The following is a 26,472-nucleotide window of genomic DNA, read 5'->3' as shown; positions in this document are numbered from 1 at the left end:
ACTAATAGATTCAATCTCTTAGTGACCCTTTTTATGATTATTATCATTATTTTGTTTGAGGTAGGTAGAGCAAACGACAGATCTTGTATTGGCTTCGCTCAATTTCATCCATAATCAGTGGAAAGATTGAAATGTTAATGATCACACTGTTTAAGATATAGACTACAACTCAGTTCTGTCACAGTAAGCATGTTTGCCCTGACATTACCTGTGTGTCACAGTGATCATACCTACTAAACCTGCTATATACCAACTTACAGAAGTTCTCATAGTTTTTCTTTTGGTATCAGAGCATTATTTCCCTCAGCAGGTACCTGAGCAACCTATTCCATAATCATTGTCATTACAGTTTTCCCTTCTAATCTTATTCATCATGTTAGAAAAGTTGTATATTTGTAAGAATTGGAAAAAAAAAATTGTCTTATCAGCATTACTGAATACTGAAACAAATAGTGGAAAAGAATAAAAGAAAAAACCCACCACACTGACTGAGGAGAAAAGCTATTTAACCATCTATAAATCATAGTTTTGTTCACTTTCTCTTGAATGAATAGCAACATAAATTGTGGCCAATATGCACTGTTTAGCAATTAAGAAAGATATAAATATCATCCTCCTATGTGCTTCTGTGTCCTCCGGTGAGCCAGCAGATTCTCCAAAGATAATAAAACAAAAATAATACAAAAATTCAAAATCATCAACTATGAGTGGTCAGTTAGAGTGAACTAAAAAGAACAGGTGAGGTCAGCGGCCATAGAAATGGTCTCCAGCTCTGAACAGGATTCTGAGCTTCCGATGTTGTGCTTGCTTTTGTTCTGTCATGCAGTTTCTTTCAGTTGAGCCACCCATTAAGCACAATATAAAAACTTTCAACAAGCTGCAGTCTTTGCCTGTCTTGTCCGTGAAAACCGCTTGTGCTTACCTTGATGCACGGGCCTGTCCTTTTGCTTTGAAAATCCCTATCTCTTACAGAAGTACCCAACCTCTGCTGTCTTCCTACACCTGACCCAGTACCTTGCTCCTATTCTTGATTTGATTTAACATTTTGCACTGTATCCAACATCATGGAGAATTAAGATATTCAGAGTGGTCAATACCCTGAGTGAGCAGCCTCACTCCAACTGTGCTCTGTATTCTCACTTTGTGTAACAGCACGTCATAATCAGCTCTTCAGAAATGCTGAGAACCATATTCAAATATTCTATTCCATATAACAGAGGCAGTTCAATCCATTTGGAGAAGACATCTTGGAATCTTTCTGTCCAGGAAAACAAATACATTTTTCATTCCAGAACTATTTTGAGGTAACAACGCTCCTCCCCAAAACTTACTCAGAAGATCGTTTACTGAACTACTAGAATAATATCTAAAAGTATTCCTAGAAGAATATCTACACGTATTTGTAGAAGAATAGCTCAGGAGCAGGCTAGAAACTTTAGGAGATAATAAAGGAAGTGTACAGCTGTCCTGTTTAAGCCAAAGTAGAAATTTCAAGACCTCAAGGCCTGCTTATTTTATCTATTGTGGTGGTTTAACATCTTGGCTAGATGCCAAGGGTCCACCAAGCTGCTCTATCACTTCCCTCCTCAGCAGAACAGAGAGGGGAGAAAAATAAGATGGGAAAAACAACCCCAAACTTGTGGGCCAAGACAAAAGCAGTTTAATACAGCAAAAGCAAAAGATTATTCTCTGCTTCCCATCAGCAGCTGATGTCCGGCCACTTCCTGGGAAGCAGGGCTTCAGCATGTGTAGCAGTTGCTCCGGTAGACAAATGTTAAAATGAATGCCCCCAGTTCCTCCTCTCTCTCTCTCAGATTCTTATTGCTGAGCAGACGTCATATGGTATGGAATATCCCTTTGGTCACTTTGGGTCAGCTGTCCTGGCTGTGTCCCCTCCAAGATCTTGCCCATCCCCAGCCTACTGCTGAGAGGGGGAAGAAATGCTGGAGAGACAGCCTTGATGTGTGCCGGCACTACTCAGTAGTAGCTGAAACCGTGGTGTGGTATCAACACCTTGCTGGCTACCAATGCACAGGACAGCGCTGTGAAGGGCTGCTATGGAGAAAGTTAACTCCATCTCAGCCACACCCAATACTTGTATGAATTCCTAACATTATATCTGAAAATAAGTGCTCGCCACAGTATTTGAAATTAATGTATTTCACTATCTGAGTGTCTTTGTCATGCTACACAACCATACTCACTTGTGTTGGGTTTGCGTGGCAAGGTTTTGGTAGCGGGGGGGCTACAGGGGTGGCTTCTGTGAGAAGCTGCTAGAAGCTTCCCCTGTGTCTGACAGAGCCAATGCCAGCCGGCTCCAAGAGGGACCCGCCGCTGGCCAAGGCCAAGCCAATCAGCACCTCTGGGATAACATATTTAAGAAGGAAAAAAACAGTTAGAGCTTTTGCAGCTGGAGAGAGGAGTGAGAAGATGTAAGAAACTCTGCAGACACCAAGGTCAGTGCAGAAGGAGGGGGAGGAGGTTCTCCAGACGCCGGAGCAAGATTCCCCTGCAGCCCGTGGTGAAGACCATGGTGAAGCAGGCTGTCCCCCTGCAGCCCATGGAGGGAGGATGAGGGGGTGTAGCGATTCCACCTGCAACCCGTGGAGGACCCCACGCCAGAGCAGGTGGAGGCACCTGAAGGAGGCTGTGACCCCGTGGGAAGCCCACGCTGGAGCAAGCTCCTGGCAGGACCTGTGGATCCGTGGAGAGAGGAGCCCACGTCAGAGCAGGTTTGCTGACAGGACTTGTGACCCCGTGGGGGACCCCACGCTGGAGCAGTTTGCTCCTGAGGGTCTGCACCCTGTGGGAGAGACCCACGTTGGAGCAGTTCGTGAAGGACTGTAGCCCATGGGAGAGACTCACGTTGGAGAAGGTCGTGAAGGACTGTCTCCTGTGAGAGGGACCCCATGCTGGAGCAGGGGAACGATGAGAGGAGTCCTCCCCCTGAGGATGAAGAAGCGGCAGAAACACCGTGTGATGAACTGACCGTAACCCCCACTCCCCGTCCCCCTGTGCCTCTGGGGGGGGCGGAGGTTGAAGCCGGGAGTGAAGTTGAGCCCAGGAAGATGGGAGGGGTGGTGGGCGGTGTTTTAAGAGTTGATTTTATTTCTCATTCCTCTACTCTGTTTTGCTTAGTAATAAATTAGATTAATTCCCTCTCTAAGTTCAGTCTGTTTTGCTTGTGATGATAATTAGTAAATGATCTCTCCCTGTCTGGACCCATAAGCTTTTCGTTGTACCTTTTCTCCCCTGTCTAGTGAAGGAGGGGAGTGATAGAGCGGCTCTGGTGGGCACCTGGCCCCCAGCCAGGGTCAACCCACCACATCACTCTTACAGATTTTTTTTTCTTGACCCAAGTAACTTACCCCCCCTGCCGACCCCAAATGTTTTACTTTCAACAAGAGAGAACCTGGTCACAAGCTTCCATGGTCTACATAGGTTTCACTTAAGATATGGTCCTAAGTGACTTGCTCAAAGTCACATAAAAGTAAGAGGAGGCCAGAGAACTGAATTTTTATGTGTCAGTTTTTCTTATTTTCTATATAAACAGCTCCATCTTGGTATAGTATCCCATAGTTAGCAGTTATTTTCTAATTTTAAGCTCTTTCTCAAAGTCAAAACCTATTTGATTAAATTCTGCAAACCTTGCATAGTGGACCAATATATATAAATTCAATGCAAAATCCTAAATGTTATGTTGAAAAATGAGATTATCAATGCAATATGCCCATGACTGACTGCTATGTTACCTCTTCAGATATGTTACATAATGCTAAATATTTTACTCTGAAAAGCCAACCAAAAATGTAATATCAGTTACAAGACTAAAAAAGTAGTTAATGCATTGATTGACAAATGTATATTAAATAACTAATTAGGTAAATGAGAATTTTATTTAAATACAATCTTTTTAACCCTTATTGATATCTAAAAAATATAATTTATAGTCACCTTCAGATATATCGCAAAAATGGCAGTGCTCAGTAAGAGGCTAGATATCTATTTTTAAGGGAAAAGAAAAAGACTGCCTTGTGAATCAATAAAATATGTTATAAAGTGGCAGTATATTTACAAGTAAATAGCATTGTAGGGTGAGTTTATAACCTGATACTGGTGAAAAATGGAATTTTCCAAACTTCTAAGCCACTGAGACAAAACAACATGTTGGGTTTATTTCTTTTGAAAAGAATGCTTCTGGATATCCCATAAAATTGCTCTTTACTACTGGCTCTTTATCAGCTCTGTCGTTTCAAAGTAAATTACTGAATTTCCTACATTTCTGAATGAAGTGGTACTGGAGAAAGCAACAACTCTGTTTACTCTGAGCCATGTTTTTAAGCCTTATACATAGCTTATTGTGTGGTCTGTAGAGGACAAATGTATAATGGTAATTTCATTCTTATGTGAAGTTTTTGCTTTCCCTTCCTGTCATGTGGTGTGAAAAATAAATGGTAATGTATTTATTTTTTAAAGATTTTTTTTAGCATTTGCCTATCAGATAAAATCCTGCACCTCCTATCATTACTGATATTTTATTTGTTGACCTCATTGAGGTCATGGTTTCCCATTTCCTTGTGTTTTAGTATTGTATAATACTAAGAGAGTAAAATACTTTCTCATGACTGGAGACAAATATTTTGCAGTCAAAATTTGGTTTTTGCAATTGGTGCAAAAGTATCATTATCTCCAGCAAGTCATGAAATAACACTAGAATCCAATGTACGGTGTGAAAACTGATAACTAAGGAACTTACAATACTTTTATATTGATGTCTGATGTTATAAGAACTAAATACGTTTGATGACTGTAGGTGAGTGCTAAAGTAAGCGGCTAAGTAAGCCACAAAGACAGTACAATATAGTTGTTACGCAGTGATGTGGGACAATTTCTTCTCTGTCTTCCCCTTATGACCTTGAGCAATATAAAGACATTAGATAGATAATTATTTAAGTATCAGTATTAATGAAGGGACAATATTTTTAAATTGGTGTCTTCCATAAATCACAAATTAAAATGAAAACACAAAAACGGGCGTCTATACTTTCAGGCATGGATAGCTTCAGTTCAGGCAAGTCTTAATGAGTGATAGATTTTGCAATGTTAAGGTACTCTTACTATAGTTTATGGTGTCAATTCCTTAATTATAAGCAAGCATAATGTAAACTTATACATTCCATCTGGTGGAACTGTATTGAATCATTGGTGAGTGAACTTCACTCACTGGAAAAATTTCAGCTTTTTAGAGCCATCAGAGTTTTCTCGCACTGAAGTTAGCAGTACTTGTTGGCAACAGTAGCTTACTGTGTGCGGACCATCCCTTGAAGGCAATCAGACGCATGCTTTCAGTATGGTTGTCCTGGTTTTTTGCAAGCTCAGTAGTCTGTTCCTAGGGTCTGATGAATTCAACACCTGTGCAAATCTGGTGTTTGCAATTATCTTAGGAGTCTCCATCTTTCATGATGCAGCTTTATCTTTAATGAGCCAAACAGTATCTTAGGAGGTTTGCATAACTGCCCGTGCATTGTGGAAGACCTCAACCAGTTCTCCCCCCTCCAAATATATATGGTGAATGCATCTGATTCTGAACTGTAGCTTTTGTGCAACTTGTAGCAATTTCCCTATGGAAATGGGGGACATAGAATATATTCCAGTTCTGAATATATTCTATTTTATAGGGAAAATATATTTAAATTACAACTTACTGCTAAAACCAAAATTGATCCTTTCACCTCAATCCTTTAAGAAGTATTTTAATCAGGCTAAAATCCAAATGTTTAATTACACTAAAAAGGTAAGTATTTGACAATTTCTCCCCACAATTCCCAAATGTTGAATTTCTTAGCTATGCGAAAATACATTTATTTAAACAGCTTTATTGATCTAGAGGTAAATAATAGAAAAACAAATGTTGTTATGAGTGAGCAGGCTCTTCAAGACTTTGAGAAAAGCTGGACTAATAAGCTCCCAGACTGACTGAAAGCTATGCATCTGCTGAGACTTAAGTTGTTTCATTAAGCTGAACAAATCTTCAGCTGCTGAAAACAGAGATGGATGCAAAAGAGAGTTGGCCAAATTCCCTTGGGAAACCAAACCAAAACAAAGCAAAGTGAGAAAAAAACTTTTTTTTTCTTTTTTTTAACTGCTGTTTCACTCTCTAAGAATGGGCAAAATTGGATTTATGTAAGGGCAAGCTGTTCTCAGGCCTTGTAATCACTAAGGAATAACAAGGATAAGTGGGACATACCAGCAATTTCAGTTATAGGAAGTATAAGGCTACTGATAGAAATCCCCAGCTGCTGGAGAAAGGAGTGCCATAAATAAATAAATCAGTAAACTACAGAGATCCTGCATTTTAACCAAGTGTTGACAGTTGCAATCTAGTGGGATGATGATTTCCCAATGCGTGAAGGTGCTAGAGCTTATGCTTATTAAAAAACCCCACCCTAAAATAATTATCTTTAGTATATGAAAATGATAGGGGGTTTTAAAGTTTCTGTTACAGAAATGTTGTTGGTTTTTTTTTTTTTTTATCTGACTTTTTAAAACAAGAGGGATGGTTAAACTTTCCTTACAAATTTTCAAAGCTAATATACTATTATAATGAGAAATACTGCAGAACTTCAGATTTAAATGAAAGGTAGCAGCTGCCTATGGTTTGGTGAACTATCAGAACAATACTTTGGAAGAAGTGTTAATCATTTTGAAGAAACAAAATGCCATCTATAAGAGTGTTCTGGGCCCAGATTCACTTGGGCAGGTTTTGGATAACGGTTTTTCCTTGTATAACTGCCCAGAATGGCCTTATGCACTTATATCATCTGGTGTCAACACGACCATATTTTCCTTTTCAGTAGTATTTAAATAGTATAGTCAGTTCATAGGTAAATTCAGGAAAAAAGTTTGAACTAGCTTCGAAAGTAGTTATGTTGTTGAACTTCAAAACTTTCATTACATGTCCTTCCTTGTTTAGCTCTTTCTTCTTTTCTGTCTTTCTGGATTTCAGTAACCTACCACTTCTTCATTTGAATAAGTTTCATGCAGGTTTGTTTCTGTTGTCTGTAACAAACAGACCAGTGTTATGTTATTTCTACTTAAAGCTTATGATGGAGCATATGGATCATCAACTCATTTTGCTAATGGTAGTTTTCCTGTCTCCTATAAGCCTGGATGAAATTGTATGGAAAAAAATATTATATAGCGCTCTTTGTATTTCTTTGTCCAGTTGAAACATATATATATATATAGTCATGATATTTTGTTTGCAGCTATTATTTCTACTCAAATCTGTATTTTTTATCATGTCTGTGATGTTATTTTATTATAAGGTAATATCTGTTACTAAGCATATACTTTCATATACCCATATAAGTAATGCCCTTGTATCTCATTTATTAGGGTCCCAACTTAATACTTTTCATTTATATTTTTCTACGAAAGAGATATCACGGGCCGGGGGGGAGAAGGAGTTTTTAAATCCAATTCATTTCCTCTAATTTGGTGAGGTGTTCAATAGACAAAACAATTACTTGTTTTAATGGAGTCAGAATTATGTAGACTAAAATTGTTAAAATATTTGTGTGACTTTTAAATGTGTATTTTCATGTAAAACAAACTGAATTGTCCTTTTCTGACCATGTCATAGTTTTAAAAATAAAATCTAATACAGATGATTTGGTGTATGCAAAGACATTGTTTATATGTATGTTTAATCATGACCCTAACAGGCTGCCCTATTACTTTCAGTAAGACACTATCTTGAAATGGCTAAAGCTTATATGCTGCTAAGAAGTGCAGCACATGAGAAGTCTCCTAATAAATGTCTTTGCAAACAAAAAAAGACCTCCTGCTGTATATGCAGTCTGACCATTAAAATTACTCTCAAATTCATTCTTTTATTTTGATCTGGATAAGTCAAAGCCTTTGAAAGCTTGAAATTATCTTCAGGATGGGGGTAACTGACATTTTAGAACAAATGCAGCAAAACTTACGGCAGAAAATTTCATTCAATTAATTCTGCCTGTGAATGTGTTTGTGGATTGAAGCTTTTGTGCTCTAAAATCTTTCTTTTCATCCATTAATTCCAACTTTCTAAAATCAAAACAACTCCAGTATATTCAGTCCTTTTATACAATGATAATCTTTTATACCTTTTCTCCATATATTGTCATGTCAAGACATTAAGTATATTTCTTTTTTCTTTTCCAGCCACCACATTATTCATTGCTATGTGAAACAAGTAATTTCTAGTACACTTGATAAAGAATAATTGAAATGTTTTGGATTCACTTTTGAAGCATAATAATTTAATGACCAAAATTATGTCTGGAACTGTTAAATTTTTTTTAATATGAATCAACCTCTTTAAAAATTCAAATGTAAATAAATGTAAATCTAAGGAGCTTAACGAATAATCAAGATGTGGCTCTAATACAGTAATTAGTGCATCTATTTTCTTGTTTCATTGATACAGTGTCATTGCATGCGTGTGTGACTTCTTGGCTGGAAAGAGGTTGATATTTACATATGTCAGCTTTTATTTTCATCAAAACAGAGAGATAAAGTATTCATTCATTGTGAAGTCTTGTTCAGTTTACAAACTTGTCAGTCTGCTCTAGAAAAACTGACATTTTTTATAATATCTTTCCACAGTGGATTTTAGGGTCTTGTCTTTTTTCTAGCCTCTACATAGTATTTGACAAGGCCTTCTTGTAGATGATTCTTGCAATTTTTTCATTTAATTTGAAAGTTATTCAAAACAAATTGTTGAAGAAATGAGTGTTCCTGAGTTTATGTATTTATAAATACATAACCTTTATATAGGTAGGTGATATCACTAGGAGAATGAGTAAATGTCCAAATAGACTGCCCAAACTTGTTAAGTTTAAAATTGTAGGTATTGCAGCCTGAAGCATGAACACCAAATATTTGTTACTAACCTAATGGCTACTGAAGAAAGATATGCAGTGTAATGCATCTATACATAATATATTAGGTATAGTCCAGCCCTTCAAAGCATTTCAACACATGCTTTACATAAGCATGAGTAGATCATTAATGTATATTCAGATTCCAAATGCATCTAAAGCAGTGCAGCTTGCCTGGAGTAGAACCAAAATTATAATAAGGGAGATCTCATGTTGCTCGTCTTGCTGCATGAAACATATGTTGCACCATCCCTTCCTCCTGTTTAATATTGCTCCTTGATTAAAGTCAAACACTTCACAAATGCTGAGCTAAATTAGGATGTTAATGTATCTGCTAATTGTTTATTATTATGATTACAAGTTTTTAAAGTCTGATTTCTGTTTACAGTTACTGCCAGTCTTTGTTCTGTACTATTGTGTTAGAATCAGAACATGTGAAACATCTTAAAGGACCTCTATTCTTACGATGTTATATACCAAGTAAAACAAAAAAGATGACCTCCAAAGCTGTGGAAACTCTACTCCACATGATCCCAACTGAGAAAATGGAAGAAATCATGTTCTTTGATTCTCAGTCAGTAAAGAAGCAATAGATTTGTGTTATCAAATAGAAATTTAAATCACCAGTCTTAACTATAGAGGTTGTACATAGACTGAAAAACTGTCCATCACATTAATAACTCACAGTTTCATTTCAACTGTTCCTGCAGAAATGCCTGAGAATACATCAGTTTTGCAGTATATAATAGCATGGCATGTTGAGAAGTTCCAGAGTTAAGTTGCATCCACCGAGAATGCTCTGTCTCTGTACTAAAGACATGTCTGGTGGTTGAAGCACCTTTGATGTTCTCAAACCCTCTTTTAAAAAAAGAGAAAAACAGAGTTCTGTTAGACTCTACAGTAACTAATATTAAAAAAAAAAAAACCCAACAAACAAACTAAAAAACAAAACCAAAAAACAAAACCAAAAACCTGACTAGAATCTTTCCTCACTGTTCTCCCTACCTTGTGACTTCAAATACTTTTTCTGATGTTATTCTCATAGAACATGCACTGTTTTCTCTAGCTGATGGTTCCTTGAAGAACTGTGTGCAACTGGGATACATTGTGAAGAATTATCTATGTAAAGCAATATCTTACTTTGATATTTGCCAGGATTATATACTCTTAAACTTCTTTTTAAAACAGAGAGAGTATAGTGAGAATGTACTAAGAATATACTGAGAGAGACTGGTATTATGTAGACTGATCCTAAATTTATTTATCATAAATACAGGCTTATAAATGTTTAGTTTATATTCACAATACAGAGGAACATTGTTAATGCTTTAAGATAAATGCTACTAATTAGTGCATAGCTGTGCCAAAGTTTCTGCATAGTTGATATTTATATCTAAATTTTGCGAGCTTTAAATAGGAAAATTACCTTCCATTGTCCTTAATACCTTCATTGTTTCAAAATTTTAAAATTGTAAAATTGAAAATTGAGATGATAGTTAAAATACATATAGGCTGTGAATGAGCTTTGAAAATAAAGATAATTGAAGTTTGATTCGATAAAGAAGGAAAAATCAGAAGAACGATGCAAAAAGCACGTAACACTTTATAATACCCTGTGTAAATGAAACTCTATACTGTATCATTTTGAAAGAGTACAAACAGGTTAAGACATGGGTCTTTCAAGGTTATAAAAAAGTCTTTTTCTTTAAAGGTAAAACAGTGAAAGATTGGCCATGTGACTAGATGAATAGTAGATGACATGTCTAAGAGATGCTTTCAGAAAGAGACTGCAAGGTTTAAACATATTTTGGAAGTGAGATACTCAAATCAAAGATGATACTTTCTCCTCCGATGTGTTATGGATCTCAGTAGCAGTAGATAATACTTCATAGTGGTGGATAAAGGGGAAATTTGACAGGGTTGAAACACAGGGAGATAAAGGTCTCTGACAGGGATTCACTTCGGCATCTTTTCATCTATTTTCAGTCTGAATGATAACAAATGTTGGAGATTAAAAAATCTTAAAATCTGATTTTTAAAAATACCTGCCAAAATACTGGCATGTAAAGGTTTTAAGCATATACGTGTAGAAGTATATACATACATCTACGAATGCACTAAAGTCCCTGGTGTCCCTTAACCACTAAAGGTAATAAATGGTTTCACTAATTTGAGAAATTTGTTCCTTTTTTCCCATCCAGAAAGATAAAATCAGACAGGTTTGTTTTACAGGGAATTGGATTTATTTTGTTATGACAGCATGTCATGCAACCACCATCTGTTAAAAAACACTTCACAGTTCATTGGGGAAAGTAGAAGCTAAAACCTGGGCCATGTTTAACAAGGCCTGGAGACATCCAGGAAGATGTGCTGAGTCCCAGATATAAGATACCTGCTCTGTTGCGAGAGACAGTATTTCTCTGGGTAAATGATAGCCTGAATCACCCTTCCCTGATACTGGTGTGAGGATGTCTTGACAGAGGAAGGTAGTGGCTGAGAAGAAAATTTTGCTAAGGTCATCATCCATCTGCAGAGATTACTTCATTCTGTGCTATGAGTAAGGTCTCAGTCAACATTTACTGGTGTCCCAAACAAAAAATTTACGCATTTTTTATGTATGTCTGTAAAAGGAGGTAGCTTCACTGCAATGTGTTTGTACTTAAAACATGATAGCAAACGCAGTATTCTACACCTGGTGTTACAGTAGTTACCATAAAGTTCAAGTTTAGTAAACTTGATATGTTGAATAACCGTACCAGTCATATTGCTTGTTTTTGTGTTTTGTTAATTCAGTAGTTAAAATTGAACCTCATTTTCCTAACATAGCTTCACTTCTGCGCTAAAAGTAGTGAATATTTGATTTTTTTCTTCAGAGAAAATTGAATAAATTTTAATAGGAAAAACATTTAAGAAACATAAGTGGACAAGCATGCTGCTTTTCTAGCAAGATCAGTTTTTGACTGTGCAACAGCATTTCAGTGATGATGCTTCCTAAGAAACTACAAAATTAAATTGTTAGAATAAAATGTGTGTTTACTAGCAAGTATAAATTTGTATGAAAGCCCTTATGCACACACATGCACACAAAAATCTTTATCAATCTAATACTAGTGAAATTAGCAGGATTTGGCTCATGGTCTGGAGTGTTTTCAAGATGGTGAATTCCAGATGCTATACTTTTGTCCAGCTGAACTGGAATTTTACTCATACTTGGGTTTTTTATTTATTGGGAAACATTTTTTAAATAAAAAATCATATTTTTAATTTTATTTGCAAAAACATTTCTGAAATTATCATAATCATTTTTCATCTAGTTTAAAGAAAGATTTCTGGGACAAACAATATACAACACAATAAGTAGTGTTAAAAAGATAGGAAGAAAGAGATGATTCCTTTCCTTTCCTATATTTTTAAAACATTCTATATACCAAAATAAATTAAAAAAAAAAAGAATGTAGACGAATGTTGAAATATACTGTAATTATTGCACTTTCTCTACTTTAAGAATAGTCTATGCTCAGATCAAGCATTTTGGTACTTACAAGTGCCATGTCTTAGTGATATTTTTGTAGTATTGTAATGCAGGTGGTGTTTTGTTTGGATTTTTTTCTTTAAATTTTCTCTTGTAAAACTTTGGATTTGTATATAAATTAATTGTCCCTGATGCTGCCAAAACAGACATAAAGATTTATAGCTCTTACCATCTGATTGTATGTATCCTGCTTGTCACCACTCTTGCCACTGTATTCAGTTTGAAAGCATATCACTGTGTGGGAAAACCAGCCACTTTTTACATCTAATCTTTCATCACCTTTCAGCTGTAACACTGTCAGCAGTAATCCACTCAGGCTTGGGTAGTTCATTTTGTGCAGCCAAAATATTCCAACTAACTTTTTTTTTTATCATTCAGAAAGAACGTTCTGCCCTGTCCTTAAGGGTTTCCCACTGCGGTGGGTTGACCCTGGCTGGGGGCCAGGTGCCCACTAGAGCTGCTCTATCACTCCCCTCCTTCACTAGACAGGGGAGAAAAGGTACAATGAAAAAAAAAACTTATGGGTCGAGATAAGGACAGGGAGAGATCATTCTCTAATTATCATCACGAGCAAAACAGAGTAGAGGAATGAGAAATAAAACCAAATCTTAAAAACACCTCCCCCCACCCCTCCCATCTTCCTGGGCTCAACTTCACTCCCGGCTTCAACCTCCACCCCCCCCAGCGGCACAGGTTACGGTCAGTTCATCACGCGGTGTTTCTGCCACTTCTTCATCCTCAGGGGGAGGACTCATCGTTCCCCCGCTCCAGCGTGGGGTCCCTCTCACGGGAGACAGTCCTTCACGACCTTCTCCAACGTGAGTCTCCTCCACGGGGTGCAGACCTTCAGGAGCAGACTGCTGCAGCGTGGGTCCCCCACGGGGTCACAAGTCCTGTCAGCAAACCTGCTCTGGCATTGGTTCCTCTCTCCACGGGGCCACAGGTCCTGCCAGGAGCTTGCTCCAGCATGGGCTTCCCACGGGGTCACAGCCTCCTTCAGGTGCCTCCACCTGCTCTGGCGTGGGGTCCTCCACGGGCTGCAGGTGGAATCTCTACACCCCCTCATCCTCCCTCCATGGGCTGCAGGGGGACAGCCTGCTTCACCATGGTCTTCACCACGGGCTGCAGGGGAATCTTGCTCCAGCACCTGGAGCACCTCCTGCCCCTCCTTCTGCACTGACCTTGGTGTCTGCAGAGTTTCTTACATCTTCTCAGTCCTCTCTCTGGCTGCAAAAGCACTCTCTAACTGTTTTTCTCTGTCTTAAATATGTTATCACAGAGGCGCTGATTGGCTTGGCCTTGGCCAGCGGCGGGTCCCTCTTGGAGCCAGCTGGCATTGGCTCTGTCAGACACAGGGGAAGCTTCTAGCAGCTTCTGACAGAAGCCCCCCCTGTAGCCCCCCCGCTACCAAAACCTTGCCACGCAAAACCAACACACCCACAAATATTTCAAGATTAAAAATGTGATCCACAAATTTCTAACTCTATTCTTCTGTGGAGGAAACAGAAAAACAGGAGGCATGTAACCATATATGGACACACATATGCGTATGTGCAGGACAGAAAGCCCATGTGTATTCAGGTTTTCTTATATTCACAGTGTTGTGCTCTGTTAGTTTATATCTTTTCTTTATGATTAATTGCTTGTATTTCCACATATTCCTTATATACCTCTTTACAAATGAAGAAGGAAAAAAAAGTGAAAATTGAACGTTCAAATCGTTTTGAGTTTTGAAAGGACTATAATGGTACAGGCTATAATGGTAAAGGACTATATGGTACCGGCTCTTTAGGAAGGACAGGCAGGGCAGGAGAGGAGGGGGCGTCACCCTCTATGTCAACGACCAGCTGGAGTGCATGGAGCTCCATGTGGGGATGGAGGAGGAGCTGACTGAGAGCCTATGGGTCAGGATTAAAGGGAGGGCTGGGGCAGGGGACATCACAGCAGGGGTATGCTGCAGGCCACCTGACCAGGGGGACTGAGCAGATGAAGTCCTCTATAGGCAGACAGGAGGAGCCTCATGCTCACAAGCCCTGGTCCTTATGGGGGACTTCAACCACCCTGACATCTGCTGGAGGGACAATGCAGCTGAGCGTAAGCAATCCAGGAAGTTCCTGGAATGTGCCAATGATAACTTTCTCCTCCAAGTGATAGAGGACCCCATGAGGAGAGGTGCCATGCTGGACCTTATTCTCACCAATAAGGAGGGCCTGGTAGGGGATGTCAAGCTCAAGGACAGCCTTGGCTGCAGTGACCACAAAATGGTGGAATTCATGATCCTCAAGGCAGTGAGGAAAGCACTCAGCAACCTCACTACCCTGGACTTCAGCAGAGCAGACTTTGGCCTCTTCAGGGATCTGCTTGGTAGAATACCAGGGGACAAAGCCCTGGAAGGAAGAGAGGCCCATGACAGCTGGCTAATATTCAAGGGTCACCTCCTCCAAGCTCAGGAGTGATGCATCCCAACAAAGAGCAAGTCAAGCAAATCCACCAAGAGGCCCCCATGGATGAACAAGGAGCTCCTGGGCAAAGTCAAACAAAAAGAAGAAGCCTACAGAGGCTGGAAGCAAGGGCAGGAAGCCTGGGAAGAATACAGAGAAACTGTCTGAGCAGCCAGGGAGCAGGTTAGGAAGGCCAAAGCCCTGATAGAATTAAATCTGGCCAGGGATGTCAAGGACAACAAGAAAAGCTTCTATAGGTATGTCAGTGATAAGAGGAGGATGAGGGAAAATGTGGGTCCCCTCCGGAATGAAACAGGTGACCTGGTTACCCAGGACATGGAGAAGGCTGAGGAACTCAACAACTTCTTTGCCTCAGTCTTCACTGGCAAGTGCTTGAGCCACACTGCCCAGGTCACAGAAGGCAGGGACTGGGAGAATGCAGAACCGCCCACTGTAGGAGAAGATCAGGTTTGAGACTATCTAAGGAACCTGAAGGTGCACAAGTCCATGGGACCTGATGAGTTGCATCCGTGGGTCTTGAGGGAACTGGCGGATGAAGTGGCCAGGCCACTCTCCATCATATTTGAGAAGTCCTGGCAGTCCAGCAAAGTTCCCGCTGACTGGAAGAGGGGGAACATAACCCTCATTTTTAAGAAAGGTTAAAAAGGAAGACCCAGGGAACTACAGGCCGGTCAGTCTCACCTCTGTGCCTGGCAAGATCATGGGGCAGATCCTCCTGGAGACTATGCTCAGGCACATGGAAAACAAGGAGGTGATTGGTGACAGCCAACACAGCTTTATTAGGGGCAAATCGTGCCTGACAAAATTGGTGACCTTCTATGATGGGGTTACAGCGTTGGTGGACAAGGGAAGGGCAACTGATGTCATCTACCTGGACTTGTGCAAGGCATTTGACACTGTTCCGCACAACATCCTTGTCTCTAAATTGGAGGGACATGGATTCGATGGATAGACCACTCAGTGGATAAGGAATTGGCTGGATGGTGGCACTCAAAGGGTTGTGATCAACGGCTCAATGTCCAAGTGGAGAACGGTGACGAGTGGTGTTCCTCAGGGGTTGGTACTGGGACCGGCACTGTTTAACATCTTTGTCGGCAACATGGACGTTGGGATCGAGTGTACCCTCAGCAAGTTTGTCGATGACACCAAGCTGCATGGTGTGGTCGACACGCTGGAGGGAAGGGATGCCATCCAGAGGGACCTTGAGAGGCTGGAGAGGTGGGCCCGTGAGAGCCGCGTGAAGTTCAACAAGGCCAAGTGCAAGGTCCTGCACATGGGTTGGCGCAATCCCAAGCACAACTATGGGCTGGGCGAGGAATGGATTGAAAGCAGCCCCGAGGAGAAGGACTTGGGGGTATTGATTGATGAGAAGCTCAACGTGAGCTGGCAGTGTGCGCTTACAGCCCAGAAAGCCAACCATGTCCTGGGCTGCATCAAAAGAAACGTGACCAGCAGGTCGAGGGAGGTGATCCTGCCCCTCTACTCTGCTCTTGTGAGAGCCCACCTGGATTACTGCATCCAGCTCTGGGGGCCCCAGTAGAGGAGAGACATGGAGCTGTTGGAGAGAGACCAGAGGAGGGCCACGAAGATGTTCAGAGGGCTGGAGCACCTCTCCTGTGAGGACAGGCTGAGCGAGTTGGGATTGTTCAGCCTGGAGAAGAGAAGGCTCCAGGGAGATCTAATTGTGGCTTACCAGTACCTGAAGGGGCCTACAGGAAAGATGGTGATGGACTGTTTATCAGGGAGTGTAGTGACAGGACAAGGGATAATGGGCTCAAGCTGAAGGAGGGTTGATTTAGATGAGATGTTAGAAAGAAATTCTTTACTGTGAGGGTGGTGAGGCACTGGAAGAGGTTGTGCAGAGAGGTTGTGGAGGCTCCATCCCCGGAAGTGTTTAAGACCATGTTGGATGGGGGTTTGGGCAGCCTGGTCTAGTGGAGGGTGTCCCTGCCCCGCAGCAGGGGGGTTGAAACTGGATGATCTTTTGAGGTCCCTCCTAACCCAAACCATTCTATGATTCTATGATTCTGTAAGTTTATATACCTAGTATTATTTAAATATCTGACAGTCTGGTAGGAGAAAGAACAGAGGACAAAAGGAATGGAACAGTACAGGATGCCTTTTCTTTCTATTCCTACATGAAAGTACAGAATAGAGATTTGAGCCTCGTTTACATATTCAGCTGTTTACAAATGCATTGCTCTGTGGGGTTTTCTGTATATTTTTGAGATGAACTTTATCTTCATAAAAATATGTATTACAGTTGTGTTCTTGGCTTTTGTCTATTTCAAGTCTTATTATGGACAGAAGCTGAAATGAGATTTTATTTTCTTATACTATCTTAATCTTACAATGGTGTGGTATGAATATTTGAGAAGGTGACTTTACAAAATGTTGTTTTCCCTGAGAAAAGCTATGGATCCTAGTAGATCCATAAAAAAATGGGAAATCAATCATTTATTTTCCCACAGAAACAAAACATGTTTTTTGTCATAACCAAAGAAAATAAACAATACAACCAAGAAATCAATTATATAGGGTTTCTTTTTAGTCATAATTTATACTGTTTCAAAAAAAAAAAAAAAAAGACTATGCATATGGTTAAATTCAGGCCATGGAAGTTAATGTATGGGAAAAGAGTCAATCTTTATTTACAGCTGCATGTGTAACTTTTTTTTTTTTTTCCTTTACTTTGCAGTGACCCAGGGTGGGGATGCAGTTGCATCTGATACATGTCCTGATCCTGGAATTCCTGAAAATGGGAAAAGAGTGGGCTCTGACTTCAGGTAGGCACGTTTAGTTTTCTATATGACCAAAAGGAAGGTATTTCCTGTTGCATGCATACACAACATGAGACTACAGATATGTATTCTTTCTCTAGTTTTAAATGTGCTGAGTCATTGTCAAAATAGCTCCGTCCATTGCATATCTTGAATTGTTTTTTCCTGTTTATTTTTTTAAATCAATGCATTTTAAATAGGAATTTTAGAACTTAATAATCTTTAATCTGTAGAAAGCATAGAAGAAGAAGCAGAGAGAATTGTCTATTTTCCCACTATATAAAAGTTGTTAAAAAGCTTGGGAAACCTGGCAAATTCATTGTCTGAGGCTGTGATGAGTGCCATCTCCTTGCTTTTTTAGTATTGAGCTTTTGTTATATTCATTAAAAAAAAAAGAAGATAAGGTCAAATGGACCCCTATGGAGAAAGGAGGAAGGTTGCTCTTTCCCTGTTGGAGAAAAAAAAGCAGAGACTTCAAGGTGCGGCAGAGAAAAGGGTCAAAGGAAGGAGATGGGAGCCTCCAGCTCATGTGGAGATTTATAAATTACTCAGCAGGGAATGGAGAGGCAGATCTAAGAGTAAATGGAAAGGAAAACTTCATAGGAATTAGAGGGAATTGTGCAAAGTTCACTGCAACTCCAGAAAGCAAGTTAATCAAACCTAGCTCCTGAATCAAGGTTCTTCCAAGCTAAGGCACAACTGACAAGGAGGAAATAATTTAAAAATCTATTCTATTTCTCACTGACCTACTCTTTTTAGATTTTTTCTCTATTTAACCTCAAAGGAGTTTGAGGACTCATAAACAACTCCGACATTAAGAGAATTAGTTATATGCAGTTATGATTTCATTATCAACAGGGCAGCAGTTAAATGTGTTTTAAAAAATAATGCAGTGAAATAACCTTTTCAGTAAATAGGCTAGAGAGACACAAACTATCCAGAAGATGTTTGCTATTATCCTGTTCTATATATTCTGATTCAACTTGGAAAGTACAGCTGCTGCAAGGGATGATACAATAATATAGTATGCGCTTGCTGTTGAAAGGTCTGCTGTTTTAGGAACACAAAACGTAATTTTTATCTAGGTCTTTATTAATGCTTGATGCATTGAGGAGAGAAACATCACTTGGCAGAAGACTAGGTAAAAATGGAATACTAAATTATAACTCTCTCTCAAGATGTATTAAAGTGTCTGAGGGTATTCATCTGAGGGTTACCTGTATACTTCCACTGTTATTTTGGAAAGTATTTTACTTTACTATTTGTGCAGATACACCTCAGTTTCCCTCCTCCACTTGAGTCTCTCCTCATAACCATAAAGGATTCAGATCATATCTCTTCTGAATTCCTCCAAATCAAATACTTAGTTGAAAGAATTAAGGGCAGCATCTAGGATCACTCTGTTCATGGAAAGGAAAAAGCATCTCTGGAAAGAGTTAACCCCATAGCCTAAATGTTTAATGGAAAATAGTATGAATTCACACCTGAAGGGACCATTCTCACTCCACTAAATATAGATACCAGAGTAAGTTCAGCAGATGAGGATGGTGAGGGAGCCTGAGCACATGACATATAAGAAGAGGCTGAGAGTTCTGGGTTTGCTCAGCCTTAAGAGAATCTGAAGGACCTTGTTGCTGTCTACAGCTGCTAAACAGGAGAATGAAGAGAAGAGAAAAGCCAGACTTTTCTCAGAGGTGGACAGTGACAGGACTAGAGGCAATGAACATAAGTTGGGACATGATAAATTACTTCTAGATTCAGGATTTTTTAAAAAAAAATAAAAATGTTTTACTATGAGGATGGTCAAACACTGGAGCAAGTTTCCCAGAGACTTTGTGGAATCTCCATCCAGGGGTGAATCTTGTACAGATTATGTGTGTTCTTGATACACTGTGGGTCAAGCAGACTCTCATCTAGTTATGGTCCAAGTCAGTGGTGTATGAACAATTCTTGAGAAACAATAGCACATGCACATTGACTGGCAAGTTTAAGAGCACTGGTAAGCTGGAATAGGGTGAGAGAGACAATTACTTCTTTTCCTCTCTAGACTGTAGTCTGTAATTTGAAAGAGAAAGGGACCTAAAATAATTTTGGTGAAACAGGTCTAAAGATCCAAATGTGTAAGGCCGAACATGGGAGAGCCCAACAATAAAACAATAAAAATGTGCATGAAAATATCAGGAGGGAAAGCGTGCAAGAACTTTAAAGCTCATTGTATATTTTAAGATATCTGAGGGAATCTGATGTCAAGGAATCTTGCAAAACTTACATAACTGTATTTTGAACACAGTCTCTAATGTATCTTACTGTTCATGGGGATAAATGAATGCATAAAGTCTTCAAAAATAGCATCATATAAGATGATAAATAAAAAACATTTATATACTTTGATCATTTATTATTTGTGTCTGTGTTTTGGGCCTCCAATTCTGAATATTATTTGAGAGAAACAATAAAATTTTATTTTACTCCTAAACCTCACTTGTTATCTGAAAAATGATTATGCAACAGCAACTTTTTTTTCATGTACTGTAAACTTCTTTTTTTTATACCTATTAAAACATATCTTAGTTATCTTAAAGTTTAGCTATCTATATATAGCTTGACATTTAAATAGAGAATTTGGCTGGAATTTAGTTTTTCTTTCTCTGAAAAGACAAATCAAGCTCTGCCATAAGAGTAGGGAAATTAATATTTGCTGTTGCTTGCATTTCTCCAATGTAGTGAAAATACAGTGGAGAGTAAAAGAAAGGCAATGTTTTTTCTTTTCTAAGAGGCAAGTATAGACACCAGAAGGAGCTATTGTTCTCGTCAGGAGAATGACAACTGTGGATATTAATCTGAACTAAAACATGTGAAAATGCACATTATTCAAAATCTTTTCCAGTCTACTGAAAGATGTTGTGAGTGGGATTGATGGAAAGGTAGAGGGTTTATTTTCAAGACAGCCTGAGACCCAACTCATTCAGTGATGACAAGTTCTTTGAAAAGGGTTTAATCGTTTTCAGCATAATAATGGCATTCTTTCTAATATCATAAAGCAAACAAAAAGGTATTGAAATCTTAACCTTTTCATTCTGTCCTCCTACCACGCTTTTACTCTGTTCAGTTCAGGAAGTATAGGAGGTGATTTTCAATGATTTCAAAAAAATCCAGTGGATTCCTTTTGAGGGAGAAATGGCAACTCAGATTTTGCTAGATGCATGAGCACATAATCAATACACTTTTGGGGTCAATATCACATTTTATTTTTTTGTGAGATCTCAGAACAGTAGATTGTTTAAATGAAATGTGAAATGGACATAAACTATAAAATTTCAGCTCTCTCTAAGTATTATATGGTATGTGTGGTACTGTGAAAATACAATCATTTTTCACAATTCCACTACCATATGTAGTAAGAATAGCTTTTAAATTTTCAAAACAGCTTTTTAAAATTAAATGAACTTTCTTATGCTTAGTATTTTTACAGATGTTTTTTCTTTTTAAAAAATGGCTTCTTTCAGTCAAATTCTAGCCTTCTTTATAAAAGCAGAAATTTTGCTTTGATACAGTTCAAATTTAAAATAGAAAAATAAAAAAGAGGAAATTGATTTCTTTCTCCTTTTGAAAGTCTGCATAGAGAATTAACAAAACAAAACACTCCAGTGCCCACAGATTTGCTCAGTGACTAGGGAGGTAAATATGTAAAAACAAACAAACAAACAAAAAAATTCATTGTTAATGATTGGAAATTAAATGAAGTAATAATTTCCTTTGAAATCACAGATCAAATAAGTTAAAATACTGCTTTTCCCTTTTTTAATGGAAAAATATCAAGCAGAATCATTGGAGAGAATCAGCAATTTGGATGTTGCTTAGAGGATAAAGACTTTTATTGTAGACTGTGTAGCCCAGGTGTCTTCCCTCCCCTAAGATGCTTATTTAGATAGATCCGGCTGTCTGGAAACAGAAAATACTCTAGTGACTCAGATCACCTAAGATTTCTCAGTATGCACTGATCTCTTAAACATCTAAAGTTATATGTGTTGATTCAGATATCTGCAATGTATTGCAACATATGTATTATATAACACACACACACACATTTCATTATTAACCAGTTACTTACACAAACTTTTAATTTCCTTCATATATATTATATTGTGACACTCCATACCTCCATTTGGCAGTATTTACAACTTTTCAATACTTTTTTCCTTTTTTTTTTTTTTTTTTTGTAAGCCTTGACAGAATTAAAATTGCATTAAAATTATTCTCTTGAAAGTATTGGTTGTCAGACTCATGGCATAAACCTGATTTCTCACAATAGGTGCTTCAAAAAGGATGGCTCTTGACTGATATTAAAGCAGACATAGCATATATTGTGGCCACATATAAACTGTGTACAGAACTATGGCAGTCATTCTGATAAAACCTATTAGTGTTCTGTAGTCTACCTGAAGTTTAATTAGAATTCTTGAAATGACTTTCAAAAAATTGTACTTCTCAATGCCTATAGCTGGCATTTAGGTTTCTCTCCACCTCGAATTCTAACACTCAGGAACTTTTGAGTACTTCGTGTTCCTACATTGCTCTTTAATTTGGTGGGTTTGCTACGTTTTTTGTTTTTATGACGTTGTAGTCAGTGTATTTATTTTGTGTCACATAATTTGTGATCAAACATTTCAAAAGATGAGATCCACCATGTGAAATATATGAAGTTCACATTATCAGTCCTTAGATACAACCTATTTCCAGAGCTTTGGAAAAAAATACAATATACTGTGTAGAATAATAGTGAAACAAATTAAATCATCATAAGTGTACAGATTAAATGTGTGTGTTACATTTTATGTATCCATTAATTACTTTTTTTAAAATATTGCTGTAATGATCAAAACCCTGCCTAAACATGAAATCCTTCACTTACTGCATCAGATGTCAGAATATTTGTATTCCTCCTGGTTTTTTTTTCCCCTTTCTTTCTTTCTTGGGGGAAATAATCAAGTATGTTAAATTATAAATTGCAACTGTAGACATCCAATAATTATACATTTCATTTCACTCTAATTTTTTGTATGTGCGCAGTTTCGTAATTCTCCTTACATGTCTTGATAGTAGCAAACTTCAGGGAAAAGTTGAACCTTTCATGTTGGTTCACACATCATTATACTTCTGGGAAAGTCTTTATCCAATATGATTTAAATACTTCAATTCTCAACTTACATTTATCACAACTAGGTAACTGGCTGGTTTTTCCCCGTTTCCATAGAATGAATTTTCAGAGATCATAATTTAGAAAATATGAGACAATACATCTTAAAAATAGGTGTTTAGAGCATTAAAATGTCAGATTAATTAATCATAATATTTTCTTTACCAATAAGAGAAACTAATTGTCTATTAATTTGAGGTATGTATTTGGAATCATGCTTGGTCTATTTTTCTGAGGGTTTTAAGAATGTTCTGAAGGATAGTAGATTATGACAAATATAAAATAAATGCAATTTTAGAAAATTATATTACTCTTCAAGGATATTATGGATTTCCCATGAACTACTGAAGGAAAGGGCCAGTATTTTCCCTACCCTTCTGACTTTTTCACATTTAACAGCTCAAGAACCAAGTGTTAAGAAAAGTAGTTTTTAAACCTTTCCTACATTTGGAGCATCACATTCAAATTTAATTTAAAAAAAAGGATCCTATCATAAACATTTGTTGATAATATAGTTTTTCTTTGTGAGATCCTCTGAGAACCTAACAGAATACTTGTTCATGAAGGGTCAGAATGAGCTGGGTGTTAGTGAATGAGATTATTTGCTATTCTCCACAGCACAATTTTAACCACTGAGCTTTCTGATTGCCGTCTAGCAATCCCCTGATGTTTAGGACTCAATGACTTAGAAAGACCAAAGTGAGAAATGTGCTTTATCAAGATCACTTAGTTTACAACAGATACAGATTTAAAAGTGTAAGAAAGCTAACAACAAAACCAGTTGATTGTGATGGGGAACAAAGAATGTCACAAATAGTAAATGGAAGCAGAAATGTAAATAGTGTTTAGGAAAGCTTTCTTTGAGATACACAGTAATAAATACAGGTTTTTAATTCTTCAATAAATATTGGTCAGCATTGATCACAAATAAATTATTCATTAAAAAAAAAAAATTTAGAAATCATTCCAAAGAGACAGATTTCAAAATTACAAGTGTAACAGTCAAATTTCAGTCCTAATAAAAGTTATCAATTAACAAAATTTTTAAAAGGAAATTTCAACAAGGTCAGGAATATTTAATGAATGATCACAATTTACTGAAATTATTATTTTATGGTCATACATGTTGACAAATGACCATATCTAACTGCTTATTCTCTCGTTTAAGAGAATATGGAGAGGTTGAAGTTATTCATGAAGTAAATTTTGTTGCCTGATAGATTGGTGATTATATATTTTCTTAAAAAAATATATAACTCTGTGAAATCATTGAAGTTATAAAGGATGAAACTTAGTATCACAATTGCTTATATTCCTGGCCTTACTTCTTTAAAAGGTGGACAAACTAAATAGTAGACCTATTCCCTACAGTATAAGTTGTTTCTTATGAATATAGTAATGATGGAATCGAATTTCCCATCTTAATTTCTTTGTTTGGACCTAGAAATATTGTCATTTGGTGACATTTACATATATTTGAGGGTGTTGATATTTAAAATATATTTTAATTCTTTCCTTCTTCCTCCCATTTTCCTCCCAGGGTGGGTGCAAGTGTACAGTTTTCCTGTGAAGATAATTATGTGCTGCAAGGTTCTAAGAGCATCACTTGTCAGAGAGTGACAGATACACTGGCTGCCTGGAGTGACCATAGGCCAATTTGCAGAGGTAGGTGCTATTCTTTGGAATTTTTCCTGAAGGATAATTTATAATTTCTGTTTAGAAATGCAATAAAAAGATCTTCAAAACCTAGGAAAAGAAAAGAATTATATATCATAAATATGTGTGTGTCTATATATATATGATTATATCTATCCAGTGATCTTTCTGTAGCTTGAAGCACACAAGCAAAGATGTAGAAACTACCAATTTAGGAAGCTAATTTCCTTTTGATAGCTTTCATTTGACTTAATCCACTTTTTGTTATGTTAAACATATTTTAAGTAGAACTAGTTACTTAGGTTTAGGTTAAACTTTTCTAATTAAATTCCTACATAGGGGCAATCATATTGTAGTCCTATCAGTCCCAAATATTTACATAGTCCTCATTTTTCGGTAGATTCCCTCCTTTTTCGTCTGTTTTCCTCAACCTTACAAATGACTTCACCTTCTGACTTCTAAATGTTTTCTTATTATGGTTTGAACCAATTACTAAGTTCCTCCCCCTACTTTTAAGGAGGGGGGGATGTGGCTTTTTGGTTGCTTGTATTTTTTTTTCATTGCAATTTACTGCCTGTGATAAAAGCAAAGAAAAATATGTAAATCCTGTCAAAGTACTCCAGAATTGATGTATATAGGAAAAATAGAGAGTATATATCTATGTACAGAACTATTTCTTCTTTCAGTAGAAAAATACTTTGGGTTGCACATTTGGATTGTACAAGTTAATGAAAGTCTTAACCCTAGAAATGTGCTTACCTTATGATTTCCTAGAACCAGACAATCTAGCCAGGACAGGCACTGGAAAACAAGAAGAACCAGCACCATTAAATAAATATATAAAAAACCCCACAAAAACCCCTAAACATATAAATGGTTTGAGATCTTTTATTTGTCATTTTGAGGTAGATCAAAGAGATACTTTGCTGAATGCCAGTTACCAGGGCAGCAAATGATAGAGACACGATGGAGGGAAGGATTTGCCACACCTGGACCTAAACTTTTCCGGTTCAAGAATGAGCTAAAGCATAATCTCACTTACATAAAACTCATACTTATAAAAACAAAGGTTTCATTACCTAATTATTTCATAATACGAAAAGAAAAACATTTTTCTCTTGTTGCCAGAATAGATTTTTCAACTTATATAATTACATATGTGAGTTACTTGTATATTATGATTTCTTCATTAAAGAGTGTAAACAGTTGTGGTGGATTGACCCCAGCCAGCAGCTAAACACCCACCCAGCCATTCACTCACTCCCAGCAGGATGGGGAAGAGAACTGGCAGATCAAAAGCTGAAAACTCATGAGCGGACATCAAGACAGTTTAATAAATGAAGCAAAGCTGTGTACGCAACCACAGCAAAATAAGGATTTTATTCGCTACTTCCAATTAGTGGGCAGATGTTTAGTCATTTCCTGGAAAGCAGGGCCTCAGCACAAGCAATAGTTACTTGGGAAGACAAACCTGTACCTGTGAACACGCCCACTTCCTCTTCCTTTCCCTCAGCTTTTATTGCTGACCCATGTTATCATATAGCATGGGATATCCCTTTGGTCAGTTGGCATCAGCTGTCCCAGCTGTGTCCTCTCTCAACTTCTTGCCCACCCCTACCCTATTTGCTGTCGGGGCAGTGTGAGAATGAGAGGCAGACTTGATGTGCCATCACTGCTCAGCAATAGCCAAAACACTGGTGTGTTATCAACACTATTCTAGCTACAAATCTAAACCACAGCACCATACAAGCTGCTGTGAAGAAAGTTAACTCCATTCCAGTCAGATCTAATAAAAAAGTCTATAAGGCAACTCTTGGATAAATTATTACAAGCTGCATGTAATATGGGTAATACTGCATAGACACATCCATGTAAAGACTGGGCAATCTAAATCATAGTAAAAAAAGAAATAAATAAA

General features: G+C 37.8%; 1 protein-coding gene across 1 annotated transcript in view; it reads left to right on the top strand.

The window, feature by feature from the left end:
- CSMD1 (CUB and Sushi multiple domains 1) overlaps positions 1-26,472 on the top strand; it is a 1,232,729-nt gene that overhangs the window by 801,170 nt on the left and 405,087 nt on the right. Inside the window, exons 8-9 of the mRNA XM_075747278.1 lie at positions 17,620-17,707; positions 24,439-24,563. Of these exons, the coding sequence (XP_075603393.1) occupies positions 17,620-17,707; positions 24,439-24,563 (213 nt within the window). The remainder of the gene's footprint in view (positions 1-17,619; positions 17,708-24,438; positions 24,564-26,472) is intronic.

This window comes from Balearica regulorum, chromosome 3 (assembly GCF_011004875.1).
Source record: "Balearica regulorum gibbericeps isolate bBalReg1 chromosome 3, bBalReg1.pri, whole genome shotgun sequence".
Lineage (NCBI taxonomy): Eukaryota > Metazoa > Chordata > Aves > Gruiformes > Gruidae > Balearica > Balearica regulorum.
Note: the sequence above shows the minus strand (reverse complement) of the source record. Positions and strands in the feature narration are given on the sequence as shown.